Source organism: Zonotrichia albicollis, chromosome 8 (assembly GCF_047830755.1).
Source record: "Zonotrichia albicollis isolate bZonAlb1 chromosome 8, bZonAlb1.hap1, whole genome shotgun sequence".
Lineage (NCBI taxonomy): Eukaryota > Metazoa > Chordata > Aves > Passeriformes > Passerellidae > Zonotrichia > Zonotrichia albicollis.
In genome coordinates this window covers 35,398,467-35,419,095 of record NC_133826.1, presented here as the reverse complement: position 1 = coordinate 35,419,095, position 20,629 = coordinate 35,398,467, and the positions used below count along the sequence as shown (strand labels likewise).

General features: G+C 52.4%; 2 protein-coding genes across 2 annotated transcripts; both read right to left on the bottom strand.

Moving 5' to 3' along the window:
- Positions 1-16,342, bottom strand: LOC141729927 (uncharacterized). The gene is made up of 5 exons (XM_074546587.1): positions 16,265-16,342; positions 15,215-15,324; positions 11,074-11,339; positions 1,580-1,645; positions 1-1,427 (listed from the first exon to the last, which is right to left on the bottom strand). Exons 1-5 carry the CDS (start codon positions 16,340-16,342, stop codon positions 505-507), a joined length of 1,443 nt encoding a protein of 480 aa, XP_074402688.1. The 3' UTR covers positions 1-504.
- A 97-nt stretch (positions 16,343-16,439) lies between these two features.
- On the bottom strand, positions 16,440-18,116 carry LOC141729758 (serine/threonine-protein kinase PAK 3-like). Its single transcript, XM_074545493.1, has 3 exons — positions 17,969-18,116; positions 17,094-17,211; positions 16,440-16,701 (listed from the first exon to the last, which is right to left on the bottom strand). The coding sequence occupies exons 1-3, from the start codon at positions 18,088-18,090 to the stop codon at positions 16,582-16,584; spliced, it is 360 nt and encodes a 119-aa protein (XP_074401594.1). The 5' UTR covers positions 18,091-18,116; the 3' UTR covers positions 16,440-16,581.
- Between the last annotated feature and the right edge of the window lie 2,513 nt (positions 18,117-20,629).

Here is a 20,629-nt window from a genome sequence, read left to right as displayed (position 1 = left end):
AATGAGGCTGATCCTTTGTAATCCAGTGGAAAAAGGGCTGATCCTTTGGGAATCCATTTCTTATCCCCCAAAGACAGGGCAAAGGCAGAGCCGTGGAGTTTTTATAGGGTATCCCAAGGGTGGAGTTGGGGTTGGGGTCAGGGGAGGAGTTCTTAGCAACACAAGAAGGGTGAGATCAAATTCCTGCCTCTTAGCAACAGCAGCACTCCACACAGAACGTGTCCCCAAATCCTAAATTCCCTCTAAAACAACTCAGCAATTATGGAACTTCAGATCTATCTATTTGATCAATTTCCTTCATTTAACCCAGTTTTGGGTGTTTTTAAAGGATGAAGGTGAAGCAGAGGCCAAACCAAAAGGCGAAGCAGCCAGGTGTGTTCCCAACATGGATCACAGGGAATGTGAGTGACCAGGGCTGTGCCCAAAGTGCCTCCTCCAGTGGGGGATGGAGCTGGAGCAGCGCACGAAGCTCTGCCCGCACTCGGGGCACTCGCAGGGCTTCCCTTAGTGCTGCCTCCATTGGTGTCGGGTCAAGTTAGAGCTCTGTGAGAAGCTCTTCCCACACTGGGGACACTCGTAGGGCCTCTCCCCAGTGTGGATGCGCCGGTGGGTGACGAGGTCGGAGTTGCGCTTGAATCCCTTCCCGCAGTCAGGGCAGCGGAAGGGCCTCTGCTCTCTGTGAATCCGATAATGCAGGAGGAGATGGGAGCTGGTCTGAAACCTCTTCCTGCATTTATCACACTCGTACGGCCTCTCCCCGGTGTGGATGCGCCAGTGGGTGATGAGGTGGGAGTTGCACAGGAATCCTTTCCCACAGTCGGGGCATTGGAAGGGCCTCTCCTCTCTGTGACTCTGATAGTGCCGGAGAAGAATGGACCTGGTTTTAAACCCCTTCCCACACTTGGAACACTCGTAGGGCCTCTCCCCAGTGTGGCTCCTCTGGTGCGTGATCAGGCTGGAGCTCTGACTGAAGCACATCCCACACTTGGAGCACCTGTATGGCCTCTCCCCAGTGTGGGTCCTCTGATGCCTGATCAGGTGGGAGCTCTGGCTGAAGCTCTTCCCACACTCCCCACACTCGTAGGGCTTCTCCCCAGTGTGGATCCTCTGGTGTCTGATCAGGTTGGAGTTCCACCTGAAGCTCCTCCCACACTCCTCGCACGTGTGGGGCTTCTCCCCATCATGGAGCTGCTCACGGAGCACCAGCTCCGAGCTCTGGCTCCGTCTCCGGCCGCCTTCCCGGCCCAGGCTGGCTCTTTCCCCCTCAGATCCCCGCCGGCTGCGTTTGCAGCCCCTCCTCGTGCGGCATCTCCGGGACTTTTCATCCCTGTTGGCTTCCTGCGCCGTGGAGCCGCTCAAAACGGCCTCTTCCACCAGGTTCTGCCGCGGGCATTTGTCCTCCCTGCTCTCCATGCTCAGCTCCTGCTCTGGGGGAGGAAGGACAAGGACAGGATGGGATTTGCCTCCGTGCCACAGGCAAGGGCAAGGAGATCCCCCAGGGCTGAGCTGCAGCCGGGGCCGTGCTGGGCTGGGAGATGGAGCAGCACAGAGGGGAAAGGGGCACTGACTTCCTCCTCACCTGCCTCAGTGTCCCGGGGCATCTTCCTCTTCCTCGCAGCCTCCCTGGGGTTGGCAATGGGCAATCCTGGTTTGGGGAAAACAAGGGATGAGAGCGTTTGTAGGAGTGTCGGGGGGTAGGACGGTCGGGACGGACGGAGACGAGAGAGCTCTGCAGCCAGGGCGTGGAACTTGCGGGTTATTGTAAAGAGCCTGGGTGCAGGGCCCTGCTGGGAGCTGCCAGGCACAGCTCGGAGCAGGCCCGAGAGAAGAGAGGGGTAGAGAGGATGAGAGGGTAAGAGAGTAAGAGGAGAAGAGCGTAAGAGTGTAAGGTTCCTGTTACAATACAATAAATCTTCTTCTGTGTTGAATGTTCTATTTCTCACTAACCAATCTAGTACAAGATACAAATACTAGAGCATTTACATACAGCCTGTAAAAATCATTACATCACCATACTATGTTACATTTTAAACTCTAAAAACTCCTCTTTGGGTCCCTTCTATTGAGCTAGTGGGCTCTGCTCTGACCCTTGGATCTGTCTGCAAGCAGAGGGAATTGTTTCATCAAAAGGGGATTACCTTCAGTTGGGCCACACCATTGTTTTCCAGTTGTTCACTAACTGAGGAATCTCAGAGCATGCTTTCATTTCAATCTTCCTTACACATTTTATGTTCACAAAATCTTTTGCCAGACAATCGTATTTGTAAGGCTTTCCTGTTTCATCTTCCCAAAAACACATTCAGTTTGAAGGTCCCTCTGCCCAAGTCCATCTCTACAAGTCATTGGCCATCTGGGCTCCAGAAAAACCTCCCAAACACCCAGATTCAGCCCTGAAAATGCCTCCCAAAGGTTCCCTGTCCCCGGTCCCTCCTCTCTGGTGTTCAGGCGGTTCCCCCCTGTCCCAGCTGCTGGGGTCACGCTTGGATTGGGGGTCCCCTTCTCCTCGGTGCCCACCTTGCCCAGGCTGCTGGCAGTCCCAGCAATGCCAAAAGCTCCCCATGCTTCGCTCTCCCCATTTTGGGATGCCGGGGCTCTTTGGGCTCCCGGGCTCCCTTCTCCCCTCATTCTCTGCTTTGGGCTGTGAATGAGACAAGGGCTGGTTGTCCCAGACTGCCAAGTGAGTGCTGGAGTCTCCCATGCTGCGTTTCCAACTTTCCTCGAGGGAAGCAGCCAGTAAAGAGACACAGCGAGTGAGAAGAGGAGTGAGAGAATCCCCCGGGGTAACTGGGACTGGGTCTCAGAGAGGGGCTGGACCCCTCGGAGCAAGGGAGCAGAGGAGTTTCCGAGCCCAATCCACTAGGAAACGCGACAAAAGGGAACCCTAAAAATTCTGTTGGTTTCAGGGATAAGAGAGTCCAAGAGCATCCAGAATTAAAACCTGCTGGGTTGAGAAATTAACATTCCAAGAGCATCCACGGTTGTGCAAAATTCTGCCGGATTGAGGATATGCTCAAGAACATCTGGGATTGGACAGCACAGCTGGCTTGAGGGATATCCAAGAGCACCAGGACTGGCCAGAAACACCTAAACTTGTAATAGGTAATGTGAAAGTGTAGCATATGGTAGAGATAATTCATGCTACTAATGTATAAATTATTGTAAAATCCACATTATGTCTTTTGACCATCCTGGCCAGGAGCAGTGTCTTATTCATATACATCCAGTTCCTGGAGTTGGTTGAGATAAACATCGGGGTTTTTAATGAAAGAACAGAAGCTTCCAGGGCGATAATCGCTGGCTTCCCCGGGTCACCAGCCAAGAGTGATTAACGCCTCGTCGATTACAGCTACCACAATGATGCACAGCCCCACCCTGATGCATGTGAATGCTGACTTCCCCGGAGTCTACTGACAACATCAGACACCGGGACTGAGTCTTTGTCCACCTCTGCACAGGTAAAGCCAAGGTTATGCATGGGAAGAGACACAAAGAACATTCGGTCATCTCTGCCTCGAGCAGAATAAACTGTAAAAGAACTCGCTGCCGTGTCAGGCAGCATTTGTGAACAGGGCGAGACTCTGACATTCGCAGGTCAGATCCGTGTTCACCCAGCACCGAACCCGGGCTCGACGCTGACCCTTGGCTGTGGTAGTGTAGATGACCGAACTTCAGTCTTGCAGACAAATTAATAAATCTTTGCTAAATTTTCTTATAAGTTTGGCTCTCGATTTGATAATTTATAACAAAAGGTACCTTATTGTTGTCTTGTTGTGTGTGAGAGTGAGTCACACACAAAATCAGCCTCAGCTTCCCGGGCGGGTGGGAAGGGGGGCTGTGGAAAGAGGAGTGTGTGACCCACAAATAAGCCATTGTTCTCCTGGGCGTGTGGGGGCTGTGGCATAAGGTACAGGTGACCTGCAAACGGGCCATTGTCCCCAGGGCGTGTGAGGGGGCCGTGGCTAAAGAGTGTGAGTGACACACAAATCAGCCTCACAGGGGAACGGCACCGGAGGCAGCAGAGTCAGGGCCCTCCCAGGAGGCCCGGAGATACTGAGACCCAGAGGCCACCCCAAGGCGAGGGGGAGCCACAGGGACCCGCGATTCTCTGTCAACAGGGATCCACTCTGTGTCCTGAGGGTGGGAAAGACAGAAACAGAGAAACAGAAACAGAGGCAAAAGATGAATAGAGAAGATCTTGAAAAATGAGACAGAAAACCAGTAAGGTGGATACAGGGGACAAAAAAGAAAAAAAATTAGTCCTTTGGGAGTTATGTTAGCTAACAGAGATACACCTCCTGACAAAAGGAGAAAATACAGGGTATGTAGTAATGGACGGGAAAAAGATGCAAACTATGGAAAAAGGGAAATTAACCTTAAACTAGTAAGCTCAAACTTGTGAATTATATACTTTAAAAAGAACACTAGAATATTTAACACAAAATAAAGGAACTATATATACTGATTCAAGGTATGCCTTTAGAGTAGTACATACCTATAAAAAATTTGGAAAGGAGAAAGATTACTTAATTCAAGAAGAAAAGGACTAGTACATGAGGAACTTATTTTAGAGGCATTACAATCACCTAAAAGAGATAGCTATAGTACATATTATGGAACTCCAAAAGGGAAAGACCCCAGAAAGAGGAAGAAATAATTTGGCAAATCACAAAGCTAAGGATGCAGCAGAAAATGGAGCTGAATGAGTTATGTTAATATTAACAGTAAACGAGGAAAACATGGAAATTCCAAAGTTTAGGGAAGCCGAGAAAAATTACTTAAACAAGACAGGAAGTGAACAAGATAAATCAGGGAAATGGAAACTTCTTGATGGAAGACAATTACTTAATAAAATGTGCTTACTAGGAAAATATTAGAAGACATGCATCAGAAAACCCACTGGGGAACTCAAGCTTTCTGTGATCATTTTATAAGGAGCTATGCATGCACTGGGATTTTTGGAGTAGCAAAGCAAGTAACTGAAAGAGGCCTAATTTGCCAAAGAATAAGTAAAAGTTGTTGAGAAAAACCACACTAGGAGGTCGAGAGTTAGCTCGTCCACCATTTCAAAGTATCCAAGAAGAAATTTAGATTTGTTAGGCTGTGGATTTATATGTAAAGTAATCCTGTTCAATCGAGAAGAAAAGAGAATATGCCATATGTTAGACAGGAGATTTTAGGAGAATAAAAATCTTTAAAGTATCAGAAATACTCGAGAAAAAACAAGAAAAAAAAAAAAGGGGGAAATGGAAGGGAATAAGAGGAAAAATCACAAAGAGAGTGGGATCCTCTGCAGCTCTTGCCCCCTCCGTTCGCGGCCCAGGCGCCTGTCCCGGGTCCGGCTCGCTGCCCGCCTCAGCTCCGCCTGCCCCGCTTTCCATCCCAGGTGCGGCCTCACTGCCCAGGGCAGCTCCACCCGCCCCGGCGCTCTCGCTCAATTTGTGTGCCCTGCTCCCACTGCCTGGCCCGCGGCCGCTCTGCCGCCCATGCTGGGCAAGATGGGGGTTGCTCTGTCCTGCCGCCTGCTCCGAGGTCACCGCGCCCACCGCATCCAGGGGGGGTCCCAGCCATCCCATCCCCGACTGCCCTGCCCGTGTCACCTGCGCTGGGCACCGCCGCTGCTGCCGGGCTCTCCCACCTGCCTTTGCTCTGCCGGCAGCTGCCGGATCAGCCGCTATCAGCCATGGGGGGGCTGCCCACGCTCCGCCTCGGCCTCCACGGGAAGATCCCCCTCTGCCGATTCCGGCAGCAGACCCTGCCCACACTCCCACCGAGCCTCGGCGGGATATCCTCCCCTGACCCCGTCCTGCTCTGAGTTACGTCCCCGTGGTAACCACAGCTCCGGCTGTTCAGGGAAACTCTATCTCTCTCTAGAGGGAGCAGCTTATCCAAACACTAGGAGCTCAGTTAAAAGGCAGCCCTCTCCAAATTCATTCCCAAAACACGGGAGAAAGGCCATAGAAGGTAAAAAAGTGAAAGAGTCAGATGAAGGGATTGCTCTATTTCCGTTCAGAGAGGTTCCCATGGGAGGGATGCGCTGCCCCGCCCCGCGGGAGCCACCAGCGCCCCTGCCGGCCGTGCCCGGAACTGCACCCAAGGGGAAAGCGCCGCAGCCCAAAGGCCGGGACTGGCTCCGGGCTCTGTTTGCTGTCAGTGCCACAGCTGTTGGTGTTTGTTTGCTTTATTATACACACTAGTAAAGAACTGGTATTCCTATTCCCATATCTTTGCCTCAGACCCCTTGAGTTTCACTAGTCTAAAAATTAAGAGGGAGGGGTTTGCATTCTCCATTCCAAGAGAGGCTTTTTCTGCCTTCCCGAGCAGAGACCTCTCTTGTAAAGCAAGACAAGCACCCACAGGCACTGAGGGGGCTGCAGGAGGGGCACTAGAAGGCCCTGCAGCACTTGGGCACAAAGGCACAGCAGGTGAATGCAAGAAGGGAGCAGCAAAAGGCCAAGCTGAAGGCAAAGGCCAGGGCACAGTTCCTACAGCCCCTGAGGGATCAAGCCCAGGGCCCAAGGGGGCCCCAGCACCCAGGGCACAGCTCGGCCACAAGCACCTGGCAGAGGCATTGCCCTCCTCGGCAGGGGAGAACCCACCCAAACAGCCCCTGGCAAGGAACCAGGGCTCCAGCTGCAGGGCACAAGGACACTGCAAGCACAGACAGCAGCACCCTCAGCACCAGCAAGTCCACCCCTTGATGGACACGGATTGGCAGGGCTGTCACAGCTCCCATCACACCAGGGATCCTCCACACTGCAGCCCTTGAGAACATTCAGGGTGGGTCTGCATTGAGAGGAGGCATTTCCTGATGGACACAGGGGCCTCTCAATGCACTCTGAATTTTAGACCTAAGGGGGAAATTAGTAAAGGAATGTTTTAATTTTTAAGGGAATGAGTGGGAAAGATGAGCAGATATGATTCGTTCAACCATTATTAGATGCTGTGGTGGATCGGTTTGAATTAAATGAATTGCTTTTTCTTCCTCCTGTGGTTGTAATTAACTAGGAAGGAATTTGTGAGCTGGATTTTAATACTGTAAAAGGGGATACAGAGGCTAGTTGTTTACTACCTCTGAGTGAAAAGATTGACAAGGCCTATGCTGAAGTGAACCCCAAAGCGGGGCAGTCCCAGGGAAATAGGGAAAATTAGATATGGAGCCTCTACAAATTCCTTTAAAGCAACCAGGACAGGTGGTTTCCAAAACCAATACCCTGTTCCAAGAGAGGGAAGGAAGGGCTCACAGCCCGGTATTGAGCCCCCGTTAAAGGCAGGGCTTTTGGAGCCAAGGATGTCTCCCTACAACACTCCTATCCTGCCAGTCAACAAACGGGATGGATGGACAAGAGAAGGAAACACAGAATTTTGAAGTGTTAAAACAAAGATTAACTGAGGCGGCTGGCCTGGGCCTTCCAGACAGAGAAAAAGAATTTGAATTATAGGTGGATGTTAAACAGGGTCTTGCCGAAGGAATTCTTGTGCTAAAATATTCAACTCTATATAGGATCTCCTACAGTTCAAGTCTGGCATCAAGTTAAAGATCTGACAACCAAAAAGCCTCTACTTGGGTGAGCAGGGCTCGATTATTACAGTATGAAACTTGTTCAGTGGCACAGGAGGATTCAGAACTGAGGACAGGGCAAGGGTTTAACCCAGCCTCCTGTTTGAACAGCCTGGAGAGGGGCTGGCAAGGAACCCAGGACTGCACTCAAGGGACAGAGCTCCAGACCCAGGCTGGTACAGATTGATGATGGGACATTCCCTGGCCTGAGGGAGAAAACGTGTTTGTGGATGGCTCTGCAAGGGCAGCAGAAGGGAAAAGAGCTACAAGACAGGCTGTTATTAAGGAAGGGGAATCAGACACAGCGCAGGTCACCGCCCCATGCTCAGCTCAACCTACGGAGCTGTGGGTGCTTGTGAGAGCCTGGCACTGAAATGCCCTGAGCAGGAAGGCTTCAATATCTTCTGCTGACACCATGGCACCTAACAGGGGGGCAAAAGCAATTCTCACTGCTTCAGCAACCACTGGAGCAGATATCAAGGGATATTCTCCCACAGCAAGCTGGGCTGGCACACAGCCTGCCCTGGCACTTTGCTGCTGCCAACACCCAGCCAGGACATCGGCTCCTGCCTAAGGAGTGCAAAGCAGCACCACTGGTGGCCAAGGGGCCCATGCCAAGTGTCCCTGAGGCCACAAACAGCCGCCAGCACAGCTCAACACAGGGGGACCCCTCAGCCTGGCCTCGAGGGCTCTGAAGCCCCAGAGATTTGCACTTCCCGCCCGCAGCAGGAGGATGGGAGGCCGCCCCTGAGCCTGCCCTGAAGGCAACGCAGCAGCAGCCAGGGCTCCACAGCGGGCCAAGCCCCTGTGCCTGCCCACAGATCCTCGGCTGGAATCCTCTGCAATCCTGGCCACCCTCCTCTGCCATCTCCAGCCACTGGGGCCAAGCCTTGCTGCCACTGATGCAGCTTCAGCGCTGCCTGGGCCTGCACTGCCACAGCTGCTGGGGAACACCAGGGCACAATTCCACTCTGGGGCTCACTGACACCCACACTCTGGGCTGCCTGCCATTGCACTGCTGCAAAATGTACCGATTTCGGTTCTTTTAAACCTTATTTCTCTGCTCAGGCTTGGTTTGTCTTTGCCTTGGGGAAAGGAATTTTAAAGGTTTTTTTTAAGGGGTGTTACACCACTCAATGGAGATGAGTTTAACATCTGAACAGACTGGGAACAGCCCAAAAGATACCCACAGATATAACGACCAGCCACAAAACATCAAGGTTGCCCAGCAGCAAACAGCAACCAACAGCTACCCCAGACACTGCCCCAGGCAGAGCTGGAGACACCTGGGTTGGAAAAGGCTGAGAAGGAAATCCAGGAGTGTGGAGACCGAATTCACATCAGAGGGGAAGAAATCCGGGTCCAACAGGAAACCAAATACTAAAAACTTACACAGCTTGGAAGCAATGAACATTAAGGCAGTGGATTTAGATTGGTTCACACTACCTAAAGTCTAGGATAAAACAAGTAAAACTCACATGGCATGGAATTATTTTCTCCGCACAGCTGAGCTATTTGTGAAAGAATTTACTTCTGTTGCACATGCAGGCCAGAACCAAGGAATGCCTTGACTCTCTAACACTAAAGAGATTCTTTCAGCGACAAAATAACGATATGAGAAAAATTTTGCGTAATATTCCCACTTTACATTTTTAGGAAGGTTTGGGACAGAAGTGTGAGAATCAAGTTTGGGTCTGGGTTTTTCCATGTTCGCCTTTACGTCGCATTTTGCAAAATTGAAGAACTTTAACCATTATACTTTTAACTGGTAAACAGTTAATAATTTATTTTGAAAAAGCAGATTCTGGTGGGGCACATGTGACTCACCAGATGGCTGCCCTGGAAGAGAAGCTCCATTCCAGACAGCCTGCAGAGGAGCTTTAGAAATGCAAATGAACACTGCTGGGCAAAGTGTGGACAATGCACCTGGGTCTCTTGCCTGGGGCAGGAATTGGGCTGATTCCCTCTGCCCCTCACCCCAAGCTCTGCCTGCTGGCACTGATGGAATTTGCACAGCTCAAGGCAGAGCCCAGGGGGAGGATATCTGACCCTGCAACACAAACGGGTGAAGCTGCAAAGGGAAACAGCACATGGAGAATGTTGGGAAAACTTCACTATAAATAAATGGAGGGGAATCAGCCCTCTGCCCACTCCAACATGTGCTGTCACTGTCTGTGTTATATAGGGTATATTAGAGCATTGGGGATTTTTTGCTACCAAAAATTCAAGGAAATCAGTTGGGAATCCAAGGATTTTATGATTTAGTTAGACAAAAGCAGTCAATTGATGCAGCCCTGGCAGGAGAGAGCGGCCAAAAATGGGGAAAAGCTGAAAGGCTACCAGAACAAATCCTACAACACCATGGACCAGGCCCTGGGAACCCGAACCAATTCATATCAGGAGCCACAGAACCCATTTCTCATTTCAATGGCATCATTAGATTACAAGCTGTCCTCGAATTAATAACCAACCAGACAGCTCCAGCTCCTGACCTTCCTGCCGACCAATCCACTGAAATGAGGAACAGTACACTTAACCATGGGATGGGATCAGATCATCTGTTAGCAGAAAAAGGAGGAGTTTGTGGAAAATTACATGACACAAACTGCTGTTGGCAAATAGATGACAAAGGAAAAGTGGTGAAACAGATAACAAAGGAAATAGGAAAGCAGCTCATGTACGGATTCAAATGCGGAAAGAATGGGAATGGGACACGGTTTTGTGGCTCCCCGGCAGACCATGGGTTAAACGAATGCTGTTTCTCCTCTGATGTGCTATAGCAACTCTCATCTAGTTACCATGCTCCACACCTTGAGACTGCAGCTCATTCACCAGGTGAGCGACGGGCCAGGGACTCGTAGATAAGGAAGTAATGGGCGAAACCACCAGCTTCAATAAATGTTACTAATTAACATGGATTGCTGCTCACAGAAAGTCCCGCTAAATTCCTGAACTTCCAGAAGAACAAGGATTTTACAGAGCCATGAATATCGGCAGTTTTACAAAAGTGGGGGTGCACATTAACAAGGACGTGCAGTTGGCAGATCGGGAGGTCTGAACCTTCCAAGCACCTCAGCCAGTGGGCAAAGGGAGAGGGAGATGAGGCCGGGAAAATGAGGACAAAAAGGAGGCTGCGAACTACAACAATGGCAGAGAGCGCATGGCAAATGCCCCACGGTCTCTCCCTGTGCTCAGCAATAAAGTCACTTTTACAGGACTCCTCTGTCTCCTCTGGGCACAGAAACCTCCGGCCACGGGAATTTCCTGCACAGCTCCGGGCACGGGGCAGCCCCCTCTGTCCCAGCCACAGCAACCGGGCCGAGCCAGCCCTGCTCCGGTAGCGGCTCCTGCCGAGGCAGCGGCCGCAAGGAGACCGCGGGCAGCCGCTCCCGCAGCGCCCTCACGCCAGCGGCAACACGGGCCGGACACGGCACAACGAACCCGCCCGAGCCCCCTACCGCCCCCGAGGCCCGCAGCCAGCCCCGAGCCCCCGCACAACCCAGCGCGGCTCCCACCTGCGCTGCGGCCGCCTCCGAGCTCCGCCGCCGCCTCACCGCGCTCCGGCCGCTGCCGCCACTCGCGGAACCGCACACACGCCCCCTGACAAGGGCTCCGCTGTCCAGCCACGGCCGCCCTCAGCCCGCCACCGGGGCCCTGCTCCGCCCCGCTCCCACCAATCAGCGCGCCACAACCACGACTGACGGCACCATCGCCCAATCCCAGCCAGGGGCGGGCTCTGCACACGGCACAGCCCCGCCCCGCGCTCTCTGGGCCCCCTGGTCTGCGTGAGGGCAGAGCCGGAGCTGAGGAACAGCCCTGGAACGGGCCCGGGCCCGAGGGGAATTGAGCTGAAAACACAAAGAAACTTCTCCGCAGCTCCCGGCACGGCTTTCCCGGCACTGCGGCTCCGGTGGCTCTGGCTCAGTAGGAAGCCCTGGAGCCTCACTTCTCCTACCCCTAATTAGGAGCATTAGTGCATCGCTTTGGTTTCCCCCAAAAAGGGAAAACCGCCCCAAACCCCTGTGGATGAGTGGGGGAGGGGAGAGATTTCTGGCGGAAAACTCCAAAAACTTAAAGCAGGATAGTGAGGAGTAAGTGAAGACCCTTAAATCCCTCTTTCCCCCACGCCTCCCTCCTTCCAGCTGCACCTCCTACCCCGGCAGTGCTGCAGACAGGGAATGGGGCCGGGCTCAGTTCATGCCCCGGGGCTTCTCCCTCTGCTCAGAGACAGGAGTCGTTCCCCTGCTGCACCCTGGGCTCTCTCCCACCGGAGACTTCTCCAAGCTGAGTCCATCCCACGGGGCACAGCCCCCTCCAAGTGCTGCAGCGTGGGTCACTGTGCCCCAGGGTCAGTCCTGCCAGGACAGGCTGCTCCAGCGGGGCCCTCTGCCCACGGGGTCAGAGCCTCCTCTCAGGCATCGCCGTGCTCAGCATGGCTGCTCCGGGGACTGCAGGGGGATCTCTGCATCCCCATGGATCTGCAGGGGGATCTCTGCAGCCCCGTGGATCTCTGCATCTGCCACTGGCGTATTTGGAGGCACCAGGAATAGGCTGAGCCCTGCGTGAAGCTCTTCTCACAGTCGCCAAACCCTTCCCAGCACATGGAGGGTTTTACCCCCTCACAGCTCCCCGGGCTGCTTTTGCAACCCCTCCTCATGTGGGATCTCTGGGCCTTTTCCTCCCCGTTGGATTCCTGCACCGTGGAGCCGTTCCAAATGGCCTCTTCCACGAGGTTCTGTCACAGGGATTTGTTCTCCCTCGTCTCTGTCCGCAGCTCAGTGCCTGGGGGAGGAAGGACAAGGAGAGGAAGAGACAGGGAGAAGGGCAAAGGAAAAGGCAGGAGGAGAGGAAGGAACAAGAAGGAACAAGGGAGGAAGGAGATGGGAAAGGAACGTGGATGGATGAAGGACAGAATGAGGAGAGGAAGGAGGGCGGACAAGGAGAAGATGGGATTTGCCTCCATGGCAGAGGGAAGGGGAAGGAGATCCCCCCAGTCCATCCCTGGCAGGATGGCGTTGGCAGTGAGGCTGTCCTGCAGCGATGCTGGGCTGGGAGATGGAGCAGCAGAGAGGGGAAAGGGGCAGTGATTCCTCCTGCCCTGCCTAACTGTCCCAGCCTAGAGCGTCCTGGAGCTGCCGAGGCCCTTGGAGCGTCCGGCACTCCGGAGCCCGAAGCTCACGGCTGCTTTATAAAGCTGACAAAGTCGGCAGGATGGGTCTGGGTATGATCTGCAGCAAACTGGGTTTATTGGTACAGGAACAGGGCACAGAGCTGAGCAGGGCCCAGGGACAAAGACAGGGTGCAAGCTGAGGGCACAGGGGGTTTTTATATGGGGTAGTGAGAGTGGAGCTGAGGGTCAGGGTCCAATGGATATGGGGGAAAATGGTGCAAAGGAGGGGTTAAGGGTCGGGTCAGCTAATGGGGAAACAGGGGCAGAGGAATGCAGTAAATTAGGGCCAGTGGAGGGACAGAGAGGGAGAACATTCTAAGGACTAACCTACAAATGGGTAACAGGGGTTGAACTAGGGTAATTAGGCAAACAAGCAATTGGGGTAACGTAACTTTCCATAAATCAGCATGTGCCTGCAGAGATGTATGGGAGAAGCAAGCTTCTCACCATAACCTTGAAATCTACTCTTCTTATTGGGGACCAGTCCTCCATGGGTGGGAGATTGAGACTCCCATGGGACTCCACACCAGTGCATTTTCCTTTCCTCGCAGCCTCCTTCTCCTCCGTCCGAAGTTTAGGATTGACAAATCCTGGCTTTGGGGGAAGAACAATGGGTGAGCACCTTGGGTTTTGTGAGAAAGGAGCCTCACTCGTTACAATTTTTGAAACTTTAATAAGGAATAATAAGGGACAGACCAGTAACAGCGCTGGGTGCTTGGCGATGGCCAGAGGCACACCGGTTAACCACAGCAACTCTTCTTGTCTAGTTTTTCCATTTTGTTGTTCAAATACATATTCATAATGGCTATACATATTCAAACATTTCTTTGAACTCGTTTACATGTTCCAGGAATTCTTTAGGTTGGGTTGACCCCCAACTCGCCTTTTTAGAGCACGTGCAGGAATCGTGGATTGCTGTTTTGAGGGTTGTGTGTCACTGCCCCACAAGGGCCCCTGTTCTGTGATTTCAGCAGGTGACAGTTATTGACAGTGGAAGGGTCAGTGGCAGGGCTCCTCATCACATCCCTTCCTTAAATGTTATCTGAGCATGCAGAGGGTTTTAGCTATTTCCACGAGTACTTGAAATGAACATTAGCTATTTCACAAATATTTCTGAAGTGTTATTGTCAGTTATTTACAAAAATAAAAGCATTATTATTGCACAAGTACAGCTACTTCTGCAAAAGTTAACATTATAATGGACAACATCTGGCATCCACTGTAATATTTTGCAAAAGCCAAAACTATAATGTATGTTTTTCATTCTGTCCACAGACTAAAATATCATCCACAAATGATGTTCTGAGGATATGAGCTACACAGGGGCCAGGGCATTGGCCACAAAAAGCTGACAAATTTTACTAGAGCAAAAGAAGTTAAAAGTGATTACAAACTGTACTCTATCAAAATTGTTGTGATTAAGAATACTTTGCAGAAGTCAATACATAATAGCAAAAGCCAACACTACCCAGTTATTTATAACAGAGCCAGGGCAGGTTTTTCCCTTGCATGGAGCACTTGGGCCTTCCCCGGGCCCCTTCTGCCCTCGTGCAGAGCCGGTGGCATTTTCCAGCACACCCAGTTTGTAACCAAGAGCCGGGTGCAGCCGAGAAGGCTCCAAGCGCCTCCTTCCAGGCTGACTCTGCAGGTGCCGAGGCTGCTCTGGGCTCTGCCAGGGCTCTGCTGGGGCTCAGCTCTGGGCCAGGCTGAGCCCGCTCTCCCCTCACATTGCTCCGGGCAGCTGAGGCACAGCGGGACAAGGAAGGCACATGGCAAGGCAGTGGAGGGTTAAGAGAGTTTTTATTCAAACAACTGCCATAACAAACAGGCTGTCCTAACTACCATAAACTACCAGTGCTAACTACCATAACTAACTAGTTGTCCTGACTACTATAACCGAAAGCTGTCCTCAAGGGCTTCATCTCCTCCGCTGCTCCCTCAGTTGCTTTGCTGCAGTGATCAGAGGGTTCAGGCTGGAGAGAGGCTTGGCTGATGATAAAAATGAGTGCTGCCCAAAGGATAAAAAGGAAAGAAATAAACTGTTACTTTCCAGAGTCAAGTTCCTCACAGGCTCTGTAGCAACAGGACAAAGGGACATGGTTTGAAACTCAGGAGAGGGAAGCAGGCTCAGGTTAGATCTAAGGAAGAATTTTTTAACCAGCAGACTGGGGAAACACTGACAGAAGGTGCCCAGAGATGTGGGAGGTGCCTACTCCCTGGAACTATCCAAGCTCAGGTCAGGCAGGGCTCTGGGCCCCCTGAGCTGCTTGAAGATGTCCCTGCTCGCTGTGGGGCACCAGGCCCAGATAAGCTCCCAAGGAGCCTGCCCAGCCACAGCAGGCGATGATTCTGCTTGCTCTGCGTGTGGAACGCAGCCAGACTGGAGACTGTCGGAGGGGGGCCCACAAGAAAACCCCTCCCTGGCGCTGCTGCTTCCCCTGCAGCCCCTGGCCCTCACCTGCAGCAGCTCCTGGGCAGCCCAGCGCCGCTCCTCGTCCGGCTCCAGGCTGCACTCGAGGCAGTCCCGCAGCAGAGCCGACAGGCGCCGGGGCTGCTGCAGCTGCGGGCTCCCGTTCTGCCGGATCCGAGCGCGAGCCTGCAGGGAAAGCAAACTCAGCGCTCTGCCAGCTCCCTTCACACCCACACGGGCTCACATCCACCCCGGGCCTCAGCCCCAGCTCCAGGGGCACTTTCCTCCCTGCCACAGATGCTGCTCACAGCTCATTTTGCTATGCCAGCCAAACAACCCAAACCCTGGGGCTGCCACAGCCACTGCAACATCCAAATGATCTCGCCTTGAGAGCCAGTGGCATTGGCTGACTCTGTTAGTAGGAACCTCCATCAGAAATAACACATTTTGCTTCTCCAAATGTGGACACCAGCTTTACAGGCCATTTTCCAGAGTCAGTGTTGTCTGGAGGATTCTTACATCAAGTGCATCTCTGCAGTGCCACTGACGCTCAAGTAAATGCATTCCTGATGCCCCATCCCAGAAACTGCCAGGCAAGGACCAGGAGGTTTGTGATGCTGAAAGCTCAGGCTTGGTGACACAGAGAAAGTAGCTTGGACTAGGAAAGAAACATGTTAGACTATGAGGATGTTAAACAATCATCTTCAGGTTTTGGACGAGTTTCCCAGTGAGAAGGATCAGGGGGGAGATCAACTTGCAAAATGTCTTTTAGAAGCTCCTGCAGAAATCTTGTTGGGTTTGGGGCTGGGATTTGGGGTTGGTTTGGGGTTTTCTTGCAAGGTAACATTAGACCTGATGCACTTGCTTCATATTTCCAGGTCATCCTCACAGCCAGAAGAGCTGCAACAACATAAAGCCTAAAGCAAATTGTTGCTGGAGACTGAGGAATATTCTCCTGTGTGGAGGCACAAGTCCTCTGGGAATTCCCTTCCCATGTGCAGAAACCTCCAGCTGCTGTTCCCAGTGCAGCGTCCCCCTGTGCTCACAGGCCTCTGCAGCCCCTGCAGAATTTGCCTCTTCCCATGGCCGCCGTTTCCCTGAAGTAAGGAGGTTCTCCTTCCACCACCCCGATGGTCACAGTGCCAAAGGCCCAGATGTCCACCTTGGGGCCATAAGGAGATCTGGTCACAACTTCTGGGGCCATCCAGTGAGCAGTGCCCACCATGGAGCTGCGCTGCTCCTGCTCAGGGCTGAGCTGAGCGCAGAGGCCAAAGTCAGCTGAGGACAGAAACAAACCCTGTCAAAGGCAGCTGGAATGAGGAAACCAAGCACCAAGATTCCCCACGCTCAGTCTGAGAGTGCAGTAGTGAAGTCAGCTGGAAAAGCCCTCAGGGCTGTAGCCAAGGAAAGATGGAACTGGACCCTTCAAGAAACCCTCAGCTTTCATGCTGTGGCTTTTACTGATTCCCTGACAGAGCCATCCATGCCCAGGAGGATGTTGGAGCTCTTCAGATCCCTGTGGATGACCCGCTCTGAATGGAGGAAATCCAGGCCCTGCAGACACTGAGAGAGAACAAGAAACACCAGGGCAAAAACCAATGGCCGGAATATATCACACAAGAAAGGACAGTTCAGAATTGTGCCAGCAGCGGCTTTGCTGTGACAGGCCAGGAGTGCAGTGCACACAAGCTCCAGGCAAACGGTTCAAGGCAAAGCTGAGAACAGCAAATCAAATCCAAAACAGACAGAGAGTACCACAACAGCAGGAGAGAGAACAAGAACAGAGCAGAAGTGCAGTGATGCTGGCAGGCCGTTCACTGCAGAGGCTCTTTCTTCTCCACCTCACACAAACAACACAGAAACAAAGCCCTGAGCATGGAGCCACTCCTGTTCTCCCGCCCTCTTTGGAAGGACCATCGTGTCCCAGGCATGGAGTGACAAGCAGGATCCCTCACCTCCCGACTGACAGCTGCCATCTCTCCTTCAGCCATGCGTGTCTGTCTGACAACGTCGTGCAAAGTTCTTCCATCCATGTATTCCATCACCAGCCAGAGATCTCCATCAACAAGGAAGCTGGAAGAGGAAAGCAATGGCATGGAGATGAGCATGCAGAGCTCAATTCCCCCATGGAAAAGCCTGGAGTGGAGTTTTGATTCCAGGTCACTTGTCAGTGAGGACAGAATCAGATGGAGAGACATTCCTGCCAGGCTGCACAGCCCTTGGAATCTGCACAGTCTAAAGGAGAAGGAGACACCTGTGAGAAAGAAGAGGCCTTAGATGGCAAGCAGGTGAAAAGTGCAGTTTAGCAACAGCCCAGATCAATGTGGAACCACAACCCTTGGCCCCAGCTGGTTCAGCTCCTGAACTCATCAGTTCCACCATTCCCTGCAGAACAGGGCAACACAACTGCCAGGGTTATCCAGGGGAGGAGGCTGTGCAGCACTTGGGACAAAAGCAGCCAGAAAACCTTTCAGAAAGTCCCTTCAGAAACAGGCAAGGCCAGTGAAAACTGGGCAAATGAGGCATTTCTGGACACAAGAACCTGATCTTCCTGGCAACTGTAGCAATGGAAAAGGGCTAGGAAGAAGAAGCCAAGGGAAATAATTTCTGCTGTGGTTTATCAGCACTTGTTAGAAGACACAGCAAATGGGGAGGAACTTGAAGGAAAAACCAAAGCAAAGCAACAAAAGCACTTGGAGGGAGTGAACTGCCAGGCTGTTGTTTTGGGAAGATGTGGCTGGATCAGGCATTTTCCAAACAGGCTACAGACTCTGGGTGCCAGGAAAGGTAACGCAGGGCCCGGGCACGGGATAAGAGCTGAAGCACTCACCTGTCCAAAGAGTTGACAATGTTGGGGTTCTTCTTGTCCTTCAGGAGCAGGATCTCATTCACAGCTCGTTCCCTGTTCTGCCCTCTGAGACTCATTTTCTTGATGGCCACCTGAAGGGACATTGCAGCCCTTTAACTGCAGGAGTCTGTGGCAGGAGGCCACAGCAAACACGGAGTGAGTCGGAGCCGGGCTGGGCCCAACTACCTTGGGATGGGACAGCAGAGCTCAGCAAGGGCCATTCCCACAGCCCATTGCTCTGCCAGCTGGGGGCTGCTTACAGGACACATGCCAGAGACATTTGGCCTTGCAAGCTCTGCAGAAATGGTCCCTCAGCTGTCAGCCTCAAAGGTCTAACAACATTCTCTGCACCTACAGTCTTCTCTAATGGCCTCAACACTATTATTATTATTATTATTATTATTATTATTATTATTATTATTAATAATAATAATAATAATAATAATAATAATAATAATAATAATAATAATAGTAATAATATTACTGTAACACATTTTGCAAGCAGGAGGTAATTCTGGTTCTGTGAAAACAGAGTAAAACAGCCAGGAACCCTTTAGCAATTCTATGGGATTTGGTCATGATTTCAGATCCAACTGCTCTGTTTGGGATTGCACAACAAAGCAGACACACACACTCATTGCTCAGGTGATCCCTGTCACAGGCTGTCACTGACACCAGACCCAAACACAACTGCAGGATTTAGGAGAGAGCTTTGCTCTGGACATCCATCTTCTCATTTCTCTCCATCTCCCTCTGTGAACAGCTGAAGTTGGACTAATACCCCAAACTGAGCCCAAGCAGGATCTCTCCCTAAATAGGCCTTGATGTTCCCTCTGAAGATGAAAGGCAGGATGGAAAAATAGCTAAATAATGTTCCTGTCTGAAGATCCTGTTCTGGGATGAAGATTAATGGGGCCTCAGTCTCCAGCAGCTGATGCATTCACACTTTCAGATATGAAGACCAAGCCAGGGTGTCCTGCTCTGACAGACACCGCTGCCCTCCTTGCATTCCTTGGGCACTTGAGAAGGACCAAGTCTGTCCCAGCTGTGCTCTGCAGGCTGACACTGCTCTGCCTGCAGAGGAGCAGCCTGGACAGGAAAGCTCTGCTGGCCCCCAGAGCTGCAGCCACAGCTCCCAGCAGAGGGGAAAGCCCTGCAGAGCTGCCGGCAGTGCTGGGCGTGTTGGCACTGACCTCTCCTCCAGTGGCCCTGTCGAGTCCTTTAGAAACGGCTCCGAAAGCCCTGGAGACAAAAGAGCAGAGAAGAAAGAAGCAGTGCTTTAGGCCCTGGCAGTGAAAGCCAGCCCAGACAGGAGATCTCTGCTGCCTGCAGCGTTCACAAACACCTGGGTGCATCGACCCTTCCAACAGCAGCACAGCAGCCACCAGCCCTCTGTCATGCAAGGTGTGCAAGAGAAAACTGAGACCCAACACGAAGGAATTGGGCTGGAGCAAATCCCAATAGTCCACACTGAATTGCTTTAGGTCAAAACCTGAGGTGAGAAATGGGTGTCTAAAGAACTGGAAAAGAATGCATTTCATCCTTTTCCATTTTCTGCCTCAGACCTGCAGGTTCCCCAAGGGCCCTGCCATCAGGCAGGTGATGCATTTTCCCCCAGAGTGCATCAGCTCTGTGTCTGTTACTGAATGTATGGGGTCTGCTACCTGTGCTAGAGTAGAGCACTTATTAGTTCATCTCTGGTTTCTTTTTCTAAACCATTTGGTTGATAATCCTGACCAGTGGATATTTTTTGAAGGAAAATATTTGAAAGAAATCTTCTTGAGAACTGTTTTCTGACAGTCACCAGATGGTGAGTTGCTCTTTTAGGCAATCCAGTTCCAGGGACAGAAGATCTTCCAGGTCCTGCTCCTTGGTGCAGGCAGGACACTGCCAGCCTCAGGGGCCTTTGACGGCACCTTCTGACCACAGTTATCAATTCTGATCAGGACTGAGACAGCAGGGTGGTAGCCCAGAGTCTGAAGCTGCGAGTGTCCCGATTGTGGGAAGAGCTTCGTGCGCTGCTCCAGCTCCATCCCCCATGGGAGGATCCGCGCTGCATGATCCCCAGTGACCCCCGCTGGGCAGAGCCCTGGTGACCCCTGTTCTGGGTGATCCGTGTTGGGCAGGAGGGTGTTGGGAGATTTCTTTCCCTTCTCCTTGTGCTGCTGTGATTTGGTTAGTAATAAATTCCCTCCGTGTGCCCAGGCCGGGTCTGTTGTGTCCGTGCTGGATTTGCTGAGGGACCTCTCCCGGTCCTTGTCCCCACGCAGGAATCCTCGGTTCCATTTTCAGTCCCTGTGCGGCTGCGGGGGGCAGGGACAGAGCGGCTCTGGGGGTGCCTAGCATCGGGCCAGCATTACCGCTCGCCACTAGCTGCCCTGAGATGCCGCACACCTGGGCAAGCATTGCTGGGCTCACCTGAACTCCCACCTGCCCAGCGCCCCAAGGTTCCCCCTCGCCAAAAAACCCCCAACTCGGGGCTGCAGCGTCCCGGAAAGGCCTCAGCCAATGGGAGCGCAGGCAGGCGGCAATGCTGCCAATGAGAGGTCGGGGCGTTGGATTGCCTCATCGGTTGCCGGGCAGAGCCCGTGGCCGATCGCTGCCCAGAAGCGGCGGCAGCCAATGAGAGCGCGCGGCGCTGCC

Excerpts from the sequence above, each read along its gene's own strand:
- LOC141729927 (XM_074546587.1), bottom strand. The coding sequence starts at position 16,342 with ATGGCCCCAGAAGTTGTGACCAGATCTCCTTATGGCCCCAAGGTGGAC. Across the intron at positions 11,340-15,214 it reads CTGGAGCCGGACGAGGAGCG|ACCAGGGGGCCCAGAGAGCG; the intron begins GCGCTGGGCTGC and ends GCCCTCACGCAG. Across the intron at positions 1,428-1,579 it reads GCCCCGGGACACTGAGGCAG|AGCAGGAGCTGAGCATGGAG; the intron begins GTGAGGAGGAAG and ends TTCCTCCCCCAG.
- LOC141729758 (XM_074545493.1), bottom strand. The coding sequence starts at position 18,090 with ATGTCCCTTCAGGTGGCCATCAAGAAAATGAGTCTCAGAGGGCAGAAC. Across the intron at positions 17,212-17,968 it reads ATTGTCAACTCTTTGGACAG|CTTCCTTGTTGATGGAGATC; the intron begins GTGAGTGCTTCA and ends TTCCTCTTCCAG. Across the intron at positions 16,702-17,093 it reads TGGCAGCTGTCAGTCGGGAG|TGTCTGCAGGGCCTGGATTT; the intron begins GTGAGGGATCCT and ends GTTCTCTCTCAG.